Raw genomic sequence first — 13,216 nt, 5'->3', positions numbered from 1 at the left:
CACCAGAAGAGGTCTACTTTGCTGATATGGCTTGGGTGACATGAGGTTGAGGGGTTCCTTCGGGGAACCAACCCCCTAGGGCCCCTCCCTCTCTAGCGCATTGCAAGCTGTGCAGTTTCTGGATTGGATTGCTGGTCCTTTTCATAGGGGAACCTAGCATTTCATTCAGAGCTCCAGCTGAGGGACAGACGTCGATTGCAGCATCGGAGAGAGTGCTGTTATGCTCTGGAAATGAGGGTGACGCTGCCCACTGTAATGGTGTGTGCTTATGCTGACTCAGATTCAGAGTTTACAGCCATGCTTTCCTGGGTCTTCCAGATGTGCATGGAAAACTTGGCAGTATGGGGGTATATTGGTGCCATAAATATGGAATGCCAAAGGTGCCAATCTGCATAAGTTTTTCCTCTCTCACTACCCTCTTGGATGGGGTGGCTGTACACAGACCACACCCACCCTGCATGTGAGGCCAAGGCACTCTTTTTGCATGAGGGTAGTTCTGTGCTGGGGTTGAGCTGCGCTTGTTGACTAACCGTGATCAAAGTCACAGCGCAGGCCCTCAGCCAGACGATGTCCACCTCCGTGGTCCAGAAGTGCCCCCTGGCTTACCTTGTGAGGTGTGAGAGGTTGTCAAGCTAAATGCTTTCTCAATGCTCCCATCTTACGAGGTGGCCTTTCGGTGACACTGTCGAGGACTGAGCCCAGCGGTTCTCCTCAGTTAGTAGCGGATAGGGGAGCTTCCCATGACAAACCATTGAGTTCCTCTTGGGCCGCCCCTCAGTCTGCTCGTCGCCAAGGGTGTCGTCCCCTGCAAGAAACTCCGGCCCAGCAGGCTCTGCTGTATCCATTGCGGGGAGATGACGCCTCCCGTCTCTGCAGCTGTTTAACTGGTTGGTGAGAATCACCCCTGAGACGGGCGACCCAGAGATGGGTGGGGCTGCTCTTCCACCCCTGGAGGAGGGCCAGGTGGTAAATCCTTTATTGGGTTTGTTTCTGTTCCGCCACTGACCCAAGAGGCAGCGGTACCCAAATTTTAAAGAGCAGTTCCTCCATTTCCAGGTCTGAAGAGGGTTTGGAGAGCAGTGGGAGGAGAAAAACCTCACCACTCTCATCCCCCTCTTCTGTCGCCAGCGGACAGCAGCGAGCAGCGGGCAGCCAAAGCCTCGACTGCTCCCTCTGTCCATCCGTGGAGCCAGGTAAGTGTTGCCTAGCACACTGTGACGCCGCTTCGGGACGCCTCACAAAGAGAGCCCCCTGAGCCGCATCCCTGTGTTCCACCTCGCTGCCCTGCTGCGGGTACACCGGTGGTCCCTTTGGTCCTGCTTGTACGGTCTCTACGAGCCGGGTTAGCGCTCCCCAGTCCGTCTTGCTGGCTCCTTCGGACCATCAGGGTCGGCTTTGCGATTCAGTTCGCCCGGCTCCCCCCCCCAAGTTCAGGGACGTCCTCTTCACTCCAGTGAAAGATGCTGATGCCCCTGTCCTGCGTGCGGAGATCGCAGTCCTACTGGCGAAGGACGCGATAGAGCCGGTCCCTCCAGCCGATTTGAGGTCGGGGTTCTACAGCCCCTACTTCATTGTACCCAAGAAAAGCGGCGGGTTACGACCGATCTTGGACCTGCGAGTTTTGAATCGGAGCCTCCACAAGCTACCATTCAAAATGCTCACGCAGAAACGCATTTTCGAGTGCATCCGTCCCCGAGATTGGTTTGCAGCGATTGACCTGAAGGACGCGTACTTCCATGTTTCAATTCTTCCGCGACACAGGCCATTCCTGAGATTCGCGTTCGAAGGTCGAGCATATCAGTACAGAGTCCTACCCTTCGGGCTGGCCCTGTCTCCCCGCGTCTTCACGAAAGTCGTGGAGGGAGCCCTTGTTCCCATGAGAGAACAGGGTGTTCGCATTCTCAACTATCTCGACGACTGGCTCATTCTAGCACAGTCCCGGGATCAGTTGTGCAAACACAGGGATTTGGTGCTCAGACACCTCAGCCAGTTGGGGCTTCAGGTCAACTGGGAAAAGAGCAAACTCGCCCCGGTGCAGAGGATCTCTTTTCTCGGTATGGAGTTGGATTCGGTCGAGCAGATAGCACGCCTCACAGAGGAACGTGCTCGGTCAGTGTTGAACTGCCTGAATACATTCAATGGCAGGACAGCGGTCCCACTGAAGTTCTTTCAGAGGCTCCTGGGGCATATGGCGGCTGCTGCGGCTGTAACACCGCTCGGTCTGCTTCATATGAGACCGCTTCAGCACTGGCTTCACGGCCGAGTCCCGAGATGGGCGTGGCAGCGCGGCACATTCCGGGTGCCAATCACTCAGGAGTGCCGCCGAACCTTCAGTCCGTGGTCGGACCCCTTGTTTCTTCGGGCAGGAGTGCCCCTAGAACAGGTGTCCTGGCATGCTGTGGTGTTCACAGATGCTTCTGCCACCGGCTGGGGTGCCACGTAATACGGGCATGCAGTCTCAGGGGTTTGGACGGGACCCCATCTGCATTGGCACATCAATTGCCTCGAGTTGCTGGCAGTACGCCTTGCTCTGAGCCGCCTCAAAGGCCTGCTTCAGGGCAAGCATGTACTGGTCCGTATGGACAACACTGCGACCGTTGCGTACATCAACCGTCAAGGTGGTCTACGCTCCCGTCGCATGTCACAACTCGCCCACCATCTCCTCCTGTGGAGTCGGAAGCATCTGAGGTCGCTTCGCGCCATTCATGTCTCCGGTGTGCTCAACCGTGTGGCCGACGAGCTATCACGAGCTGCGCTGCCAGGAGAGTGGCGACTCCACCCCCAGGTGGTTCAGCTGATCTGGAGAGAATTCGGAGAGGCTCAGGTAGACCTGTTTGCCTCACCAGAAACCTCCCACTGCCAGTTGTTTTACTCTCTGACCGAGGGGACACTCAGGACAGATGCACTGGCTCACAGCTGGCCCCGGGGCCTGCGCAAATATGCGTTTCCCCCAGTGAGCCTACTTGCACAGACCCTGTGCAAAGTCAGGGAGGACGAGGAGCAGGTCTTGTTAGTTGCGCCTTACTAGCCCAACCGGACCTGGTTCCCAGAACTCTCACTCCTCGCGACAGCCCCTCCCTGGCCCATCCCTCTGAGGAAAGACCTTCTTTCTCAGAGACGGGGCACTCTTTGGCACCCGCGTCCAGACCTCTGGAAACTCCATGTCTGGTCCCTTGGACGGGATGCGGAGGTTCTAGGTGACTTACCCCCTGAGGTACTTAACACCATCACTTCGGCACGTGCACTGTCTACGAGACGTGCTTACGCCTCCAAAGTGGAACCTGTTCGTCGAGTGGTGCTCTTCTCGCCGGGAAGACCCCCGAAGATGCTCGATCAGAGTCGTGCTTTCCTTCTTGCAGTAGGGTTGGAGCGTAGGCTGTCCCCCCTCCACCCTCAAAGTCCATACTGCTGCTATATCCGCTTACCACGACCACTTAGATGGCAAATCTGTTGGTCAGCACGACCTGGTCATCAGGTTCCTTAGGGGGGCGAGACGGTTAAATCCTTCTCGTCCCCTCTCCATACCCTCTTGGGACCTCACTCTGGTGCTGAGAGCACTTCAGATTGCTCCCTTTTGAGCCTTTGCTGTCAGCAGACTTAAAGATTCTGTCGATGAAGACTTTGCTGCTGGTGGCATTGGCCTCCATCAAGAGGGGTAGGGGACCTGCAGTCATTTTCGGTCGACGAATCGTGCCTGGAGTTCGGGCCGGGTGATAGCCACGTGGTACTAAGACCCCGGCCTGGCTATGTGCCCAAGGTTCCTACCACTCCCTTCAGGGACCAGGTGGTGAGCCTGCAAGCGCTGCCCTCGGAGGAGGCAGACCCAGCCCTGGCTTTACTCTGTCCAGTCCGCGCTTTGCGACTGTACATAGACAGAACCTAAAGCCTCAGGACCTCAGACCAGCTCTTGTCTGTTATGGAGGCCAGCAGAAGGGAAAGGCTGTCTCCAAGCAGAGGATGGCCCACTGGATAGTGGATGCCATCGCCCTGGCTTACCAAGCTCAGGGTGTGCCCTGCCCGCTCAGGTTGCATGCTCACTCCACGAGAGGTGTCGCATCCTCCTGGGCGCTGGCTCGTGGCGCCTCGCTGACAGACATTTGTAGAGCTGCGGGCTGGGCGACACCTAACACGTTCGCTAGATACTATAGCCTTCGTGTCGAGCCGGTCTCCTCCCATGTTCTCGCCACAGGTCAGAGGCACGGAGAGGCCCCGGCTTAGTGTCGGCTTGCTGCGCTACATGCGCTTCTTTTCTCCAGAGAGTCCCTACAAGGCAGACCCTGTCGAGTCCTCCGATATCCCTTCGGCAGCCGACGTGGCGGAGCGTCTGGCGCCAGGCCTATACTCCGTTGTATCCTTGAGAACCGGGTTTAGGCTGGGTTCCATATGTGTGACCCTACGGGGATCCCATATGGTTGGTTCCACGGTTGCTCCTAAACGAAGCCCGTGTCTTTCCCTCTGGGAGAACCTACCCTTCATCGGGTTGGAGTCACCCCAGCTCTTCCATATGTAGCACAGCCCTATAGGGTTAGTCCATATGTACTTCTCCACATAACTCCTTCGGGGAAGGATGTGGCTTCCGCAGCGTTCCTTTCCCAGCGAAGGGTACGCTTTCCCAGCGTTATCCAATAGTCTCACTGAATGGGTTTGGGAACAGCAGTGATCGACTCTCTCTGTGTTAGCCCTGTCCCACCATCCTCAGGCAAGGGGGTTCAGGTGGCTTACAACAGAGCGCTGGAAGGGGGCAGCTCCTGTGGCGCTTTGGTAGGGATTCCTATTTGTCGGTCTGTCCGACGTACGTCGAACGTGACCGACTGAATGGGAACGTCTCGGTTACAAAGGTAACCCTCGTTCCCTGAAGGAGGGAACAGAGACGTACGTCCCGTCGCCACAGTCGCTGTACCCCGCTGATGCTGCCGCCTATCCGGTTCGGCTCCGAAGCGAAAAGCTGAAGATGCAACGCACCTGCTGCTCATTATATACCCGCGCTGCGAGGCGAGCAGCTGATGCATATGATTGCATGCCAATGTGCATTGGCTCGTTTAGTTACACTCGAAGTAGATTGGCCTCTCTAGCGAGATTCCTATTCGTCGGTCTGTCCGACGTACGTCTCCGTTCCCTCCTTCAGGGAACGAGGGTTACCTTTGTAACCGAGACGTTCCTTTGAGTGCTTTCTGGACTGTAGACATGTCCCAAGATAGAACCGGGTGGGGGCGAGGTGGATTCAGCCTCCTGTGAAATTTGACACAGGAGAGATTTGAAATTTGGGGCATGGTTCGCTGCAATAGCTGCCATGTACACCTTGACCATAGATGGGGTGCATCCATCGTTCAACAGCTCAAGTAGAAATTAGAGTATTTATACAATCTCACAATATAGAGGGGACTATATTTTGGGCTGAACAACAGCCGGAAATAATAGACCATTTTTGGGCATATAGGCGTCTGGTAGAAGGTGCTCTTGCCTCAGAGATCATGCCTTGTCAGCCTTTTTTTTTTCATTATATCGTTACAGTTTTTTTCTTTTATAAGCTCCTCGTCTGCACATTAGCCTCAGTCATAGTCTTATAAATGCTAGTGTCCAGATTCGTTCCCATCATTCTAAACTGGGATCAGAGATGATCAAGGCTCTATTATGGTCAAACTGTGAGTTCTCACACTCATCAGTAACATGTTTCCAAACCTCAACGGTGAGATCACAGCTCTAAAAACACTACAGAAATCATGTAATGTCTCACTAAGTGCACCGCACACAGACACCTCGCTCAATTAAAACTAGACAAAAGGTTACGCATAGAGTAAGATACAATACACAGAATTACACAGGGGAAGGAAAAGTTGTATGGAGAAATACAATTCTTTATATAGTGTTTTACAAGTTTAGAAGGAAACAGTACAGACTTGTTGGTAATGCTTTAGATTACAGCCCAAAAGTACTGTGCAAGTAAAACGAATTAACAGAGTACCTTTTGGTAATTATAGTGTACCTATAAAGTACGTATGTGAAGGTATAAGGGAACAATATGAAAAGATTTGGGAATAAGGGGGTAACAACCAGGAAAATTAACAAACTTGCCCATTTTAAAAACTTAGTTTGCCCATTCCTGATCTAGGGCTTTAGATCTTATTAAAGGTCATTTAACTTATTTGAGGTTCATTGGCATCAAACAAATGAAAACCTTTGCTTTAAGCAGACAAAAGAAATAACCAATATGCATACGTTCAGAACATCCTTTAATGTGCTACTATGAAACTTTTGGTTCACAGAAATGTATTTATCTTACAGAGAAGCATCTAATATATTATATATATATATATATATATATATATATATATATATATATATATATATATATATATATATATATGTGGGATGTTGATGAATCAGATCATGTAAAGCGGTTTAGCTCATCAACACCTCTGAAGATCTGGCCTGTCTGTGGTTTCACAAACTTTAAAAGTTGCACACTTTAAAACAAATTGTTCAATGAACTTACAATGAGAAAATTTAACAATTTAAAAAGGGCAATTTAGAATTTAGAATTTTCATAATCATAATAAAGCACTGTTTGCCAGAGGAGAACTGGCCCCCCGACTAAACCTGGTTTCTCCCAAGGTTTTTTTTTCCTCCATTTTAACACCTATTTGCCACTTGTTTGCCACCTGATGTCACCTGTTGGAGTTTGGGTTCCTTGCCGCTGTCGCCTTTGGCTTGCTTATTTGGGGACACTTGACATTTGATATTCAACAGTATTCTTGACATTTATTCAACAGTGCTTTGATCTGCCTGCATTGACACTATTCTTTAAGAGCTGCTGTGCAGCCAAATTATGTACCAGTTATCAATGTAAAGCTGCTTTGACACAATCTGCATTGTAAAAAGCGCTATATAAATAAAGGTGACTTGACTTGACTTGATAATTAATATTGGGAATTATGCTGCTTTATTGTAAGAGTATTTAGTTCACAGCAAACATTTATGAAATTGTTTGTGTGTGAAGTAAGCCTTAAGTTCTTTGAACAGATGAAATATGCATCACATATTATTTATCTTCTTATGATTCATCTAGATAAATATAGATGAAGTGTGATCATGATGCATCTGCTCATTTAAACTGCTTCACTTCTGAAGGTTGAGAATTTGTGGTTTCACAAGCACAAACTTTGTAGCCTTTTCACCTAGTAAAAGTCTCATGGTGCACATGCAAAAAACCTTAGATTTATAATTTGCATGCTAAAACCTGCGAACGTGAAGGTAGTGAACAGAGAAACACACAGATGGAAACACCCGTTGTGTGATGACTTTACATGTTGAGGCACATGACTAATTATACCTTTACAAATCATTAGCTAATGATTCATTAAAGCAGACAACTGGAAGTTGTAAGTACATTCTTTGACTAATTGTGGTAATTAACACATGAATTGACACTATTAGTTAATACTACATGTTAATGGTTTATTTCTTCAGTCAGTCATGGAGATTAGTACCTCGTACTGTAAAGTGTTTCCAACATTTCAAGCAGCATGTCTTCATTTTTGAAATTGAATGTATGAATTGTTCTGCATTGCACTAAAATAGCATTTACTACTCACTTATTGGTGGTTATATAATTTGGTTACTTAGATACTTAGTCTAAAAAACTGAACACAATCCTTTCTCATGGAGTTGGTTGGTTTCTGGATGCCACTGTCCAGTTCAGCTCACTTTCTGTTCCAGAGCTTTTCACATTAAACACAGTTTCACAGCAGAGATCTTTCTGATCACTTCTTGTCTCGACTTTAGTGACTGTCAGTGAAATGCAGAGCTGTATCTTAGTGTCAGGACTAAACACTCAGTTCAGATCAGAGGAAGTTCTCAACCACAGGAGGATCTGATGATGATTAAAGGAGGAGCTGTAACTATATAATGAAGAGAAAGACTGACAGAAACAGAAAATGGCTGATCAGTGTGATCTGTGTCTGCTGGGACTGATCATTCTCTCTTCACTTCTCACAGGTAAAGAAATCTGGATTTTCTCTAAAGACATTTAGTGGAATTAGTCTGGAAAGAGTTGATTTGAACATGCTCAGTTTATTCTTGTTGTGTCGTGTCGAGTCACACTCAGACATCTGACGATGAAAAATAATTTTCATATTAAGAATGATTCAAACAGCTCTCTGATAAAGAAAAATAGTTTATTCTGAAGAGTGTGATGTTTGTGTTCAGTAAGGAAAGAAAATACTGTATGATCTGCATCTTCTGCTTTTTATGTTGATGTTGTTCAGCATCCACATTGATTAAAACCAATTCAAAGAGACCTTATTTAAATGATCATTATGATCTATATTAATAAATGAAGGTAAAACACTGTGTTTCAGGGACCAGTGGAGTGGATGATCCACATGTGTTAATCAGTTCTGGTGAAAATGTCCATCTGTCCTGTAATAATGCTCTTTCTGACTGCAAATCAACTACATGGACCTACAGCAGACATTCAGGGGCAGTTGAACTGATTAATGGAGGGATAAAGAATAAAGACACAGAGAGACATGAGAGACTGAGTCTGGGATCTGACTGCTCTCTGAACATCAAGAACGTCACAGAAGAAGATTATGGATTATACACCTGCCAACAATGGACGGGTGCAGAAGGACAACAACAAAAACAAGGAACTGACGCACGTGTTTATCTGCATGTTCTTCATGGTGAGTTTATGATTATATGATCAATTTAAAAAGGGCAGATTCTCCCTTTAAACTCACATGATGATTGAAGAGTCTGTGATTTGTGTCTTGTGTTCAGTTTCAGTGTCTCCATCATCATCATCATCATCATCATCCTCACAGACTGAGATCAGTCCAGGTCGCTCTGTGACTCTCTCCTGTCAGTTGTATTCATATGATAGATTATCCTGTGATTATTTGGTCCGTTCTGAAGGACTTCAGCTGTTGTGGGTGAATCAGGCTGGTGTTGATCTGAAGACAGACTCCAGATATCAGATATTATTCTCATCAGATCACTGTATCATCACTCTGACTACAACACTCCTGAATGAAGATGACAACAGAGAGTGGAGATGTCAGCTTACTCTCAGAAATCAACTCCAGACCTCAGTCAGATACACTGTCAAGTATTCAGGTGAGAAACAACTATTACTACTATTATTCACAAGAGACTTTTAAATTGAAAGGAACTTTTGCAAAGGAAGTTGTTTTTAGTGCTGTGGTGTTATACAAAGATCGCTTTCCTCAGAGGACATTCAAACGGACTTTTATAAAGGATATAATATTATGGACATCGACTTGAAGAATGAATGTAATGCAATATATCAGACAGGTAATAGCCTACTCTCTCTCTCTAATACTGTATAAAATTCAATGTGTTTCAATGAAGCGACTCGACGTTCCTTCGTTACTAGTTCTAAAGTGACGTTTTAGAGTTAGTAACGGAGGCTTGGTCCAACTGACAACTTGAGATATGAATCCGTGGCGGAAGGAAGTAGTGCTGCACAAAAGAGGGTTTTAAAGACACTCCGTTGTTGTTCTTATTTATTTACACACTCATGCCGTCACTTGGGTAAAGTTGGTTTTATATTCGCACAATCAGACATCCGTATTCAATAGCCTTGTTAATCACACTACATTGGACATTCAGTGGACATTCACAAGTAAATATGCCATTAAAACAATACTTGCCTATTTTGATCGACTGTGAAAAATGTTGTAAGTTGACAATTGTTGGTTGTCAATATCATGTCACTGCTTAAAATTCGCAAACATTCCCATACGGTAAAAAAATATTTTATCTGGCCAAAATATTTTTTGAAACTGAAAATATATTTTGTTTCAACCTTCATATACTTAAAATATATTTAAACATGTATTTCAGGGGCAGGAAAAATATATTTATATATAAGAATATATTTCAGGGTGCAAGAAAATACATTTCCAATCTTACAGTCGACAATGCAAATGTGCGTGGAAGAAAGCCTTGCGAACAAAACTATTATGTTTGAGGAATTTTAAACACTTACAGAAAAACATGAATTTACACATATTTTCCACATTGACACTTTGTTCACATATCTTCCCCAAAAATACAGATCTGTGTAATCATGGCACCTCACAAATGTGTGTTTTAGTCTATTACTTATTAATTAATTAATTTAATTGTAATTTATTGTCAGTGTAATATAGCGTTTAGATCTACATCAAATACAAATAAATAGATTAATAAAATCGCTAGCTGTACGATGTTAACTGTGACGTAATTTGAATGGGAAACCACTAGCAGCGCTCACGGACTTTTGGAGTACTGCGCATGCGCGTCATTTTGAGCTGGAACGGTCGTCAGTCAACCGGGAGTTCTCGGAGTAAAAGGTAAGAGCTAACGTTATAACTTTATTTTTAGTCGTCATTTTTCACATATGTAATGTTCATTGCTACTTTGAATGTATAATGTTTTATTGTCAAGGTTTTTTTTTTTACTTTATTTGTCAAATTAATGCCCCGTTTGTTTATTTGCTCACATGAGACGCATTTGATATTTTCAGATTTCCGTTTTAAAGTTAGTTGTTTTTAATTTGGACACTAGTGAAAACTAACGTTACACACAAAAAATGTTTAATATTTTTTTTTTAATTTCAGCTGTAGAGTGTTTGGGAGACGGTGCTGCCTGCTGTTGTCGATCTATGATGCTCCTGTCACTGATAGTGGAGCCTGTAACGTAAGGTTTTTTTGGGGGGCTAAATTTAATGTTTTACTAAACTGGTTAATTAGGCACACGTTATTTTCTCGTTATTAAAGTTCAGGCATATGCTGGTTTGGCATTAATGGCATTTCATACGCTCAATTTTTCTATTATTATTATCATTATTAATAAAGCCTTACTATAATATAATTTTTATTCACTTTCTGCTGAATGAAGCTGTTTTCGATTATCCAGTTGAGCCAGTGATTCAGTAAGTTGCTTGTAACAGAAGATGCTTATTTGTCACGACTTACAGGTTTACATGTGTCATTCATTACTGTAAAAAAATCTACTTTTTATTTTCAGTAGCAGAAGCAGAGACGGTTTGTGCAACAGCAACAAGGTAAGAATGATGAGACACACAAGATTTTTTTTTTTTTTTTTTAATTAAGCACTGTTAAGCAAATTATATTATTTTATTTGTGTAATTTTTTAATTGATATGTTCTCTGCAATTGTGTTAATATATGTTTCTTGCTGGAACAGGTGCGGGTCAAGACTCGTGTCCACTTGCTGTCCGCCCCACCAGCCCAACGATTGTGCTGGAGAACCACAAGTCACAGGTACAGGATAATGTTCATAGTCAAGTCATCTTCATTTCTGTGGCACTTTATACAAAACAGCTTCACAGTAATAAACATGAAATAGTCAACATGACCCTAGTTGAAGTGAAACACTAGGTGTGTGTTAGAAAAATACTAATATTTTAAAGTCTGTACATCCAAATGATTCCTCAAGCTTTAAAACACATCACAAATTACAACATGTTGACTTTGAGCCCATATTGGACAGTTGGCAAATCTGTAATGTAACAAATTTAACATAACAGTATTTTCCAAAAACACACCTATTGTTTCACTTCAGAAGAAGTTGATTAATCAACTGAGGTCATGTGGATTACCGTCATGTTCACTTTGGTTTTTGACCTTCTTGCGTGAACACACAGAGATGGATTATTTTTCTAAATATCTCTGTTTGTATTCCACAGAAAAAGAGAATGTCATAATCAACTGGAACAGCATGAGGGTAAATATCCCTTTGTTAAGTTAGCTTAACTGAGTGACTTTGTGATATTCCACTATCCCTTCATTTGTAAAAGTGAAAATGCAATGCAGAAGTGTAAAGAAAGGCTAATTCGACCTTCCTCAATCATCAGTTTCTTTACTGTACTGTCTAAAAATATGCCCATTAAATATCTTTAAAATCCAGTATACCTGTAATTGTTTTAGTTCCAGTGTAAACAAAAATATCAGGAAATCCAAAACTAGTTAGAGGACAAAGTGCATGCCCTCTGTACCTGTTCTGATGTTCAGTGATTGTGTTTTGTCTTTTGTATGAGTACAGTGGTAGAGACAGAGAAGAAGTGCCTTTAATGAGGAAACCATGGCAGCCATATATACGGTAAGTTAATACTTAGTGAAAGGAAAATTGACTAGAAACATTAAGTTAAAAAAATAACTGATTTTTGTCTCACAGTCAAGAAGAGATTTCCAAATGTGTCCAAAGAGGCTTTGAGGATTTGACGTGGGGAAACTGAGACTTCTTGAAAGCAAAAAAGTTAATTTTTTGAACATTGTAAAGTATGTTCCTTGATGATTTTTATTCAAATGTTCACGTGTTATAGACAACAAATAAAAGTTTTTCAAATGTGACGTGAATGTATTTTCTTGGGTTGAAATATATGTAGGGCAAAATATATTTTTAAATGCTTTTGTAAAATATATTTTGAAAATATATTTTTTAAAAATATACAAAAAATGGCCAAAAAATACATTTTAGGAAAATATATTTGTATAAATATATTTGAAAATATATTTTTTTAAATATACAAAAAATGGCCAAAAATATATTTTTAGAAAATATATTTATATGTGAAAATATATTTATAGCAAATATATTTTTTGGCCATTTTTTGTATATTTAAAAATATATTAGAAAATATTTTGTTTTTACCGTATGGGTTAATTTATTGCACATTTATTGGAAAGTTTGAATTTATCATAAGTCCGAATGTGCAAGTATAAAACCAACTTTACCGAAGTCGTGCCGTCGAACTGTTGTATAAGCGCAATATCACACTCGTAGCCGTGCGATATGGCTGTATATCAGCACGCAGTGAGTGATTACCTACGGACGAATCACAGCGTGCTGATATACAGCCATATCGCACGGCTACGAGTGTGATATTACTCATATATCTATGGGTTAAAAAGAACATCAACACAAACGCCATGACTGTTTTGGATGTATTTTTTGGAGAGATGATTTTTTAAAAAATATATATTTTTTTATTTATTTACCGGTACGTTGTAAAATTTTAATTGTTAAAGATTATGTTTGTTGTTCAATGTATTATATAATGAGTGTATTTTGTATTGTATTTTTGGAGGTTTTTTTTCAGATATTTTTTTAAATATATTTTATAGTTTACCGTATGTTGTGACATTGTTTTTTAAAGATAATTTTTGTTGTTCAATTTAATATATTTC

The 13,216-nt window shown here is 43.1% G+C and overlaps 1 protein-coding gene across 1 annotated transcript; it reads left to right on the top strand.

Annotated features, from left to right (window-relative positions):
- The first annotated feature begins 7,934 nt into the window (after nt 1-7,934).
- Nucleotides 7,935-9,161, top strand: LOC137002783 (uncharacterized). Its single transcript, XM_067362659.1, has 3 exons — nt 7,935-7,995; nt 8,358-8,684; nt 8,788-9,161. Exons 1-3 carry the CDS (start codon nt 7,935-7,937, stop codon nt 9,159-9,161), a joined length of 762 nt encoding a protein of 253 aa, XP_067218760.1.
- Nucleotides 9,162-13,216: the final 4,055 nt, after the last annotated feature.

Source organism: Chanodichthys erythropterus, chromosome 3 (genome assembly GCF_024489055.1).
Source record: "Chanodichthys erythropterus isolate Z2021 chromosome 3, ASM2448905v1, whole genome shotgun sequence".
Taxonomy (NCBI): domain Eukaryota; kingdom Metazoa; phylum Chordata; class Actinopteri; order Cypriniformes; family Xenocyprididae; genus Chanodichthys; species Chanodichthys erythropterus.
The sequence above is the reverse complement of the archived record's forward strand: the minus strand, read 5'-3'. Positions and strand labels throughout refer to the sequence as shown.